Here is a 9,253-nt window from a genome sequence, read left to right on the forward strand (position 1 = left end):
CCCCGCAGGCACCCCCGTCCTTTCAGACGTCCCCCCACCAGCGCCATCCCTTTCTTCGTTTCGGTCACGGTCCGGTGCGCCCGGCTCCTCGTCTCCCCCATCGGCCTCGCTTTCTCCGACCTCCTCTTTGTTTCTGTCTTGCAGGCGGTCCTTGCATCCCCGGGCCCCTGCCCCGCCCGCTCGCCAGCCACCGAGGAGGGGGGGAGCTCGAGTCTGGGGGGGCTGGCCTGGCGGGGCGGGGCGGGGCGGGGCGGGGCGGGGCGGGGCCGCGGGGCTGGGGGCGCGGAGGGCGGAGGGCGGGCCAGGCTAGTGGACCGACGCTACTGGAGCCGGAGCGCTAGCCGGGCAGAGGCCGCAGCCAGGGGCGGCGGGAGCTGGGCGGGCCGGCTCCATGGCGCCAGCGGCGCCTGTTTGAGCAGCGCAGGCAGCGGCAGGCGGCGGCCGGATCGGGCCGCGCGGCTCCTCCTCGTCATGGGGGAGTGCTGTCCACGCACCTGGACGACGCCCGGCGTCAGCACATCGCAGGTGAGTCCGGCGCCGCGCAGCTTGCTCCGGGGGTCCGGCGGGGAGCCCCGGCCACGCCCCCATCCCGGCCTGCCTGCTGGGGTCTGCGGAGAGTCAGGCCCCGGGCAGGGCGGGAGTGGCCCAGGGCCGAGACCTGTTGTCCAAGATTGTTTCTCCTACGTCTGGGTGCCCCTTCCTGGCTCCTTCTGAGCCCGCCCTTCCCCCTCCCGAGGGGACTCGAACTTCCACCCACCCCTGGGAGCCGCCGGGTCTCTGGATTCCCGGACACAGTCCCGCAGTCTGAGCTGTGGAAGAGGGCTGCAGCCTCCCCGCTTCACCTTGGGTATCTCTGCCCGGAAGCGGTCCGGGCCCACTCGGCCAGAGTGTCCTGACCTTCCCTGACTGTCCCAGGCCCCGGCTTGCTCTGGTTCCAGACCCAGTACACGTGGCCCAGGCTTCCAAGGGATTGGCCCATCAGGGTCTGAGCCTGAGCCTGGGGAGTGGGCCTAGGAGAGATGGGGTGCACAGGAGGGATGGGTCAGAACCCCTGTCCCTGGCCTCCGGCACAGCTGGGTGCTTCCGCGGGCAGCTTGTTTAGGGGGCTGGTTAAGGCCGGAGCCCAGTCTCCTCAGCCCCCTCCTTCAACCGCGTCTGCTCCCAGCCCTGCACAGTGGCCGCTTCTCTGAGGGGCAGCTGCCCTCTTCCTCCCTGGGAAAGCACAGGGAGTGCTGTAGGGTCCTGCGCTCCTCCTTCCCTAAACCCCAGGAATGGAGAGACAGGGTAAGATCCTCAAGCTGCCTGGGAAACTCAGTTCTGGGGGAGGCTGCCAGGGGGGAATCCCAGCGTCTGTTTCCCATCTGGGATCTCTTGGACAAGTCTCTTAACGTCCTGGCCCCTTAGTTTCCCCCTCTTCGAAATGGGGTGAATACTTTCTTGCTTATTAATCGATTTAAGTGAGCTAATTCACATGGCTTACTTAACACAGCTCTGACATAGGGGAGACCCCACTGTGTGGGATGCTGGTCCACGTACGATGTTGGGGGGCAGTCTATGAGAAGGGAGCCTGTTGCTCTTGGCTGAACTTGCCTTTCTCTGTCCGGTAGACCTAGCACACTGTGTCTGCCTACACTTAGGATGTGTCCTGCCACCCTGTAGAGTTTCAGCAGCTGTGTTCTGCCCACTCAGACCTCTGGAGAACAGGAACCAGGGGTCTCCCAATGCTGTGTTCCCCTCCTTGGCTGGACACAAAGATTTGTCCTGTGACTGGGGTCCTGGGCCCACGGCCGGAGATCCCCTTTTGTGCCAGGCCTGGGGCTGGCCCAACGGTGAGGGTGATGTAGAAGTGAGTCAGACCCTCTCCAGCATCAGACCAGCAGGGGGTTAAGTCCTGGAACACTTGTTTGTAGGACAGGCCTGGACTCTGGGAGGAGGAAGGCTGGGGCGGAGTCTTCCTGTCCCCTCCCTGTTGGTGGCAGCCTCCTGGGGCTCTGTAACAGTCCATCCATTCACGACCTCCTCTTGGGGCCCTCTCACCCCTGCCTGGGTGGGATGTGCTGCGCCTTCTTGAGGGGGGGCGTTTCCCTCCCTCACCCCACACCCAGCTCTGGCTCTACCCCCTTCCTGCCTCCTGGGCTGAGAACTGCCACCTTGAAGGGGAGGAGACGGAGGCCACAAAAGGTGAAGTGTCCTCTCCTGGGCAGGCTTGGGTTTGCTTTGTGGATACCAGGCTGGGTGGAAGAGGGCTGGGCCCACTCAGAGCCTGCTGGCCTCTTTCTTCTCAAAACTTCAGTGCTGTTAATAGCCCTCTTCAGATGCCTCAAATTCCTGGTCCAGGCTCACCTGAGGGGGCTCCTGCAGTACCAGGTGGGAGGGGAGGCAGCCAGCAAGCCTCCAGCCCCCTTCCCACGGGAGGGGGCTGCCTGGGAAATCTCTGGGGAGATTGTCGCATCCTCCTTGCCCCTCCCACGGAGCAGCCAGGGCAGCGGGGCATTTTCCTGCAGGACAATTAAAATTCCAGAGCCCTCCCCCTCCGGCCCAGGGCTGCCCTGTAAAGAAGTCAGCTGTGCTCTGATTTCCGAGGCTCCGTTCCTGTTCAGGTTCTGTGGCTTGGCCGGTGGCTCCCGGGGCTCCTTGCGCACCCCGAGCAGGTGAGTGCCAGCCTGCAAGTCCTGGCAGGGGTCAGGCGCGCTCCTGCCCATGGTGCCGGTTTTTTTTTTTTTTTTGCTGTCATGGCACCTTTCATCCTGGAATCTCAAAGCTCCTGGCAAGCAGGGGCTTGTTCTCACACCGGCGGCACCATGTGGCTGGTGGCAGGATGGGGAGTTTGCACGGAGGAAGAACCCTGGCCAAGGAGCCAGGAGGCCTGTGTAACCTCAGGCAGCCACTTGCTCTTACTGTCTCGGGGTCTCAGTTTCCTGCTGTGACCGAACCAGTGTGCTCCCTGAGGGCCAAAGTCGCATCTGGGTGTGAGGGCCTTGTTGTTCAGTTGCTAAGTCGCATTTGACTCTTTGCTATCCCATGGACTGCAGGCTTCCCTGTCCTTCACTGAATCCTGGAGTTTGCTCAAACCCATGTCCATTGAGTCGGTGATGCCATCCAACCATCTCATCCTCTGCTGCCCCCTTCTCCTCCGAAACACCTGCAATGCTTCCCACACATCTCAGACTTGAGGCAGCTCAGGGTCTCCTAAATCTCCAGCTCAGGTGCCTAAATCTCAATTTTCTTATCTGTAAAATGGGAATAATGACATCATGCAGGTCTGAAACTTAGCCCAGTGCTTGGGACACAGTAAGTGCTTAGCAAACATCTGCCTTTGTTATTGAGATGGTTCTTTATTCTCTGTTCCTGAAAGGGGTCCAGTGTTTGAGTTTAAAGGGAGCAGTTATAGCTGTGGTTAAGGGCTTGTCCAGGGTCTGTCCAGGGTCTGGGGTCAAGGTTGATGCTGGTTTCCTGGATGTAAGAGTCCACCTGGGTTTTGGGAACCTGGATTGCCTTCTGCATTGGCATATGTGTGAGATGGACATGGGTTCTCTGGAGGGGGTCCGGACGGCAGTGAATGATGGACCCATATGACAAGGAAGGAACTAGGACGTGAAGAGATGGGGGGTTAGGCCAGCTCATAGCTTCTACCTGGTGCAGAGGCCAGGACAAGTGTGGGCTTGCTGGTGGCTCCTGTCAGCGCTATAAGAGGGGTTCTTTGCATATGGTCTGAGCCACATAGACCAAGATGGGACAGGTGAGGGAGTGAGCTCACTGTTGCTCAAGGTATACAAGTAGGGGGTTAGGTGCTGCATTCATGGCAGGAAACCTGGCCCTGCCTGGCATGGAATAGTGGGGGATGGGAGGCGGCTTCCGCCTCAAGGATGGCCTTAAAGGACTCGTTGCTCTGGAAATTCTGTTGACCAGGATGAAATTGTGGTGGTCAAGGAACTATCTCCCCGCCACTGCCTACATTCACACAGTGCCCTGAGGTTTATCACCTGAGAGGGCTCCTGCCGAAGTTTGCCAGTGCCTGCCTGCTTCCCTTCTGCCAGCCTCACCTTTCCCGTTGCTAATTCTTTTATTAAATAGCAGCTTTATTGAAACGCAATTCACCTGCCAGCCAGTTTGCCCACTGAAAGTGGACCAGTCAATGGTTTTGTATATTCAGAGTCAGGCAACCATCCCCATGATCAATTCAGAACCTTAGGTCACCCATGAAAGAAACTCTCTACCTGTGAGTCGCCACCCCACCCACCTCGCTTCTCCTCCAATCCTTCCCAATTCTAGGCAACCACTGTTCGTGTTGTGTGATTGCAAAAGTAAGGCACACACAGACAATTTGGGAGTGGAGAAGTGAAAAAAACTGAGAGCTCCTCCACGTTCAATCCCTCTCCCCAGAAGAAACCCCTCCAGATTGGTGTGTCCAGGTCCCCAAACGCCCATGGTTATGTACATACACATTTAGCTCTGTTTACAAAAAGAGGTCCCAGGGTATATTTCTGTGGTTTGACTTTTCTCCCCACCTCAGTATATTGTGAGCATCTTTCCACGTCAGAACACGAGCCTGCCTCCTCCTCCTGATGGTGGGTTTCCTTTTGTGCACGGCGCGGTTTGCTTACCCAGACCCCTGTCAACCAACATGGGGTTGTTGCCAGTGTTTTGCTAGTAACCATGGTGCTGCCCAAACTGCCTTGCATGCATCCTGAGCCAGGTTCCCCTATCAGAGCGGTCTCAAAACGGAAGCCCCTGGGTCACGTTTTGATGGATTGACGCAGAGCCTCTGAAAAGGCTCTCTCCTGACAGCACGTGGTACTTCAGTCCCAAGGATTATCACCCTTTTGGACCATCAGATATGAGAAAAGGGGTATCTTTTTAATTTATTGAACAAAGTCATGAATATCTTTTGTTTGTTTGTTTTCTGAACTGATTTTAAAAGCCTGCCTCTCCTCCTTGGGCCGTGGTTGTGCCTCCCAGGAGTTTAGTGGTGGAGGCTGCGCCTGTCCAGGTGTGTGGCATCCTGATGCTGCCCTGGGCTTTGAGGGAGACCACCAGGCCGGCCGGAAGCAGTGTGCCACCTCCCACCCCCTAACCCCTCCCTCTGCCTCAGCTGCTGCCCTTAGCTTAGGTCTGGGTCAGCCCCTGGAGGTGAGGCGTCTGGGGAGATTCTGCCCTGCTCTTGTGTCGTCTTACATAATGTGCTTTTGTTGGCGTTGACCCTGCCCTCCCCCTTCTCCCCAGCCTCCACTCTGTTCCTTTCCCACCACTGGGGCCCAAGCTCCCGCCTCGCCTGCTCAGAGCTGCCTCCCACCTCACCCCTCCATCCTTCCCACACACTCTGCCAAAGAGCCTTTCTGGACCCAAACTGGGCCGTGGGCCTCCCTCCCCGCCGCCTGAGGAATGAGGTTTAGAGACAAAACTAGGAGGATCAGTCACCACCATCCTGCAAGAATTCATTCTTTAGTGGTATTTCCCTTCTGTGCTTATTGTTACACACTGCTGAGACCGTGACTCAATTCGTGCCTTGCTCCTTGCACTAAATGATGTATAATAAACATCTCTCCCTGGTCATCAGAACCTCCCTGGAAGCATTCTCCAAAACTCCATCTTGTTCCGCCCAAGGCCATCTGTGCAGACGATTTTCTTAGCCTTTTCCCCTAAGGCAGGACATCGCCAGGCTCCCCAGTGACCAAATAGGTGGTTTTCAGGGGCAAACTGAGTCACTATGTTTGTCTCCTTTCCTGCTCCAGTCAGCTTCCCTGCTGAAGAGAGACTCATCCACTTGCCCTCCCCTCCCCCAGCCCACAGCCTGCTCCCACCAGCCTGGGCATTTCAAGGGAGGTCCATTCCTGGGAGCCCCCCTGATGCCTCTAAGCACCTTTTCTTGGGAGTGGGCTCAAAGGGGCTGCCGGTGAACTGGGGTGGGGGGACACGGACTGATGTCCATGGCATCTGGGTGTGACCGACTGTATATGTCCTGCTGCTTCTCTTGAGGGCAGTCCACTGATTTGTCTCCTGCCAGAGGATGAGAAGATAGAGGAAGGAGGGGCCGCTCCTAACCTGTCCGCTTAGTCCTTGTTTAACTGAGCACTTATTCTGTGCCAAGCCTTCCTTTGTCTTTTTGAATCTACACCCTCCCCCTCCCTTCCCAGCATCTTACTGGCCGTGGTTGGGAGCACATGGACAGAGAAAGTCAGTGGCCGGGGAGACAGCATGGAAAAGGGCCCAGAGAGAGGCAGGCCCTGGGGAGAAGGGGGCTGGAAAGGGAGGAGCTGAGTGGGAAGAGCGGCATGTGTCAGAGGCCCCCCTCCGGTCATTACTCAGCCCCACTCAAGTCTGTCTTCGGCCAGTCCTGCCCTCCAGCCGGCGCCCCCTCCTCCTCCTCCTCCACAGACCGAGCTCATGACTCACTCCAGCCCGGGTCTCCTCCTCGCAGCATCCTTCTGCGGTCGCAGAAATTCCTCAGCTGCTTTTCCTTCCCCTGCCCCGCCCCCACCCACTTCCCTGCCTGCGGAAGAAGGGTTTTCTGAAGACGGTGCCGGGCAGCGTTGGAAGCAAAGATGGAGGTTTCACACCCTCGAGGGTGGAGCAGAGCCATGCTCCCGCTTCCCGGTCGGATCTTGGGGCCTGAGTCACGGAAACGCTGCAATCTTTCTGATCACACAGATTTTTCAAACTGGAAGAACAGGAAGTGCCCATCTCTCCAGGGCCCCTGGTTCCACCCCCACCCCGGGAACCATCTCAGTGTATAGTGTAGATGTGCTTGGGTGGAGGGACCTACCTGGTGACACAGCGGATGGTAAGACAGAAAGAAACAGGGAGTCCTGGGCAAGGCTGCGCAGGCAGACGGCTTGGGTTCGAGCCCGAGCTTTGGCACCCGATGGCAGGTCGGCCACCCTCTCTGAGCCTCCCTGTCTCCCTTCTGTAAAAGAGATTGAGAGTGCGGGTTTCTCAGGGTGTAGAATCAAGAGTGACAGCCCCTGCCCGGCACAGCCCGGGGCTGGTGAGCCATGAGAACACAGCACGTGGTAGCTCTGATGACTGACACTTCCCGGACAGACATGGGCCGGGTCTGTCCTGCAGCCTCCGGCCCCCAGGCCCCTGCCATGTGCTCCAGGAAGTTGGCACACCCCAGGTTGAGGAGCCCCCAGACTCTGGCCCTGGACAGCTGCAGCGGTCAGTAGGCACCTGGGGTGGAGGACTGACACAGGCTGTGAGTCTGCTGACGAAGCAGAGTCAGTCAACATCGTTGCCTGCGCTGTGCCCGATGTTGGGCAGGGCCCAGAGAATAAACAGGCAAAAGACAGATGGGAACATACCCCTCGCCTGGCCGTGTGTCCAGATTTATTTGCTTGGTCTGGGTTTCTGTTCACTGATTGCTCTTCCGACTCTGACCAATGGCTCTGCCTCGCTCTGTGCCTTTTCTCTCCATCTGTGACCCCAAGACCAGGATCTACTTATGGGCATTCTCTGCCTCTGAATATCCTTTCCGTGTGCTCTTGAGATGCCTCCTAAAGGCAGGGCTGGGTGGGTTTGGATGTTAGAAGTTGAAGGGGAGGGTCCCCATCTGTGTATCTGTGAGACCCCGCAGGTTCTGCAGTGGGCTCTGGCCCTGGACACTCTTGGTCATTCTTTTATTCATTCACTCAATAGTTATTGATCTCCTACTGTGTGCCAGGCATTGTGCTGGATACCAGTGGCATACCGTGTCCCAAGCTCTTCCAGTGGCCCCTGCCCATGTGGTACTGCCTGGCTGGCTGCCCGCCCCTCTGCAGGGTGAGGGGTATCCTCAGGGGGGCAGACCTTCAGTGGGAAAGTGTGAGGGGTGACTGGTCCAGTGGGTGAGGAGGGATGGGGTGAAGAGAAGGGAGCCACAGGGGCTGGCCTTAAAGAAGAGGGGACCCTGTCCTGAGTGTCCTGGGGAGGCCTAGGAGGGTGGGTGAGAGGAGGAGGAGAGCCCAGTGATGAGAGGGTCCGAAGCAGTATGGATAGGGTACGGTCAGGGTACGTGTGTGTGTGTGTGTGTTTATATGTGTGTGTGTATTTGACTTTGTGTGTATGTGTAAGTGGGGTGATGGGGCAACAAGCCTTGGTGATGGTGATGTGTGAGGTTGGGAAGACCTGGTGCCAGTTCTTGGTCCCGTGGGATTGATGGACCCCATCAATTTGTTTTGGGCTTCCCCAGTGGCTCAGCGGTAAAGAATCTGTCTACAGTGCAGAAGACACAGTAGATGGGTTTGATCGCTTGGTCGGAAAGATCCCCTGGAGGAGGGCATGGCAACGCACTCCAGTATTCTTGCCTGGAGAATCCCATGGACAGAGGAGCCTGGCGGGCTATAGTCCATAGCGTCATAAAGAGTCGGACATGACTGAAGCGACTAGCACATAGGTTTTATTGAGGTAATCAGTGGTCCTGCAACCCCGCTTATCATTCCCCTGATGATGGGAGACTCACTCCCTTTGTCAGCAACTCTGTGTATGAGACCTTTTCTTCCAGGGGCAGAGTGGGAAGAGGTCTGGGCCTGGATTCTGAGGACCTGACTTTGAGATCTGGTCTCAGTGGCCCTGTCACTTGGCAGATGGCATCCCTTCTCCGGACCTCAGGTTCCTTATCTGTCGAGTGGGTCTGCGGTAGCCTAGACGTGCTAGATTGTTGTGAGGCATCAATGGGATGATGTCCCGTTGTCACCAGTCCTTCCTGTTGTGTATCGTCTGTGACAGGATGTTGGCTGAGGGAGTCCCTCCTCTCAGGAATCAAAAGTGCAGGGCGTGGGCCAGGGTGCTGGGGGGCAGGGTCCACATGCAGGGCCAGGGACTCCAGTGGGTAACCGGGCACCCAGGAGGAGCAGAGGAAGAGTGAATTGTGGTTTGGGGACTTCCCTGGAGTTCCAGTGACTAAGACTCCGTACTAGCAATACAGGGGGGTCCAGGTTCGATCCCAGGTCAGGGAACGAGACCCTACGTGCCATAACTAAAGAGGCCACATGCCTCTGCAATGAGGACTGACGCTCGCATGTCCTGTAACTAAGACCCGGTGCATAGATGTACATAAATATATATTTTTTTAAAGATTAAAAAAAAAAGAATGAATTGTGGTTCAGAAAGTGTGAACCCCACTTCCACACCCACACATCTGTGGCCACGCCGGCCACAGCTGCTGTCCCTCCTTCCCATGCCCCACGCCGAATGGAGCTGTTTTGTGTCCATCCAAGTTTGTTAAGCCAGAATCTTCTAGAACAGGAGTCCCTTGGGCCAGAAGCTACTCACCCTC

The 9,253-nt window shown here is 57.4% G+C and overlaps 1 protein-coding gene across 1 annotated transcript in view; it reads left to right on the top strand.

The window, feature by feature from the left end:
* Positions 1–9,253, top strand: part of FAM129B (family with sequence similarity 129, member B) — a 54,084-nt gene that overhangs the window by 378 nt on the left and 44,453 nt on the right. Inside the window, exons 2-4 of the mRNA XM_010856969.1 lie at positions 342–525; positions 1,166–1,284; positions 2,001–2,181. Coding sequence (XP_010855271.1) covers positions 342–525; positions 1,166–1,284; positions 2,001–2,181 — 484 coding nt within the window. The remainder of the gene's footprint in view (positions 1–341; positions 526–1,165; positions 1,285–2,000; positions 2,182–9,253) is intronic.

This window comes from Bison bison, unplaced genomic scaffold (assembly GCF_000754665.1).
Source record: "Bison bison bison isolate TAMUID 2011002044 unplaced genomic scaffold, Bison_UMD1.0 scf7180017864375, whole genome shotgun sequence".
Classification (NCBI taxonomy): Eukaryota; Metazoa; Chordata; class Mammalia; order Artiodactyla; family Bovidae; genus Bison; species Bison bison.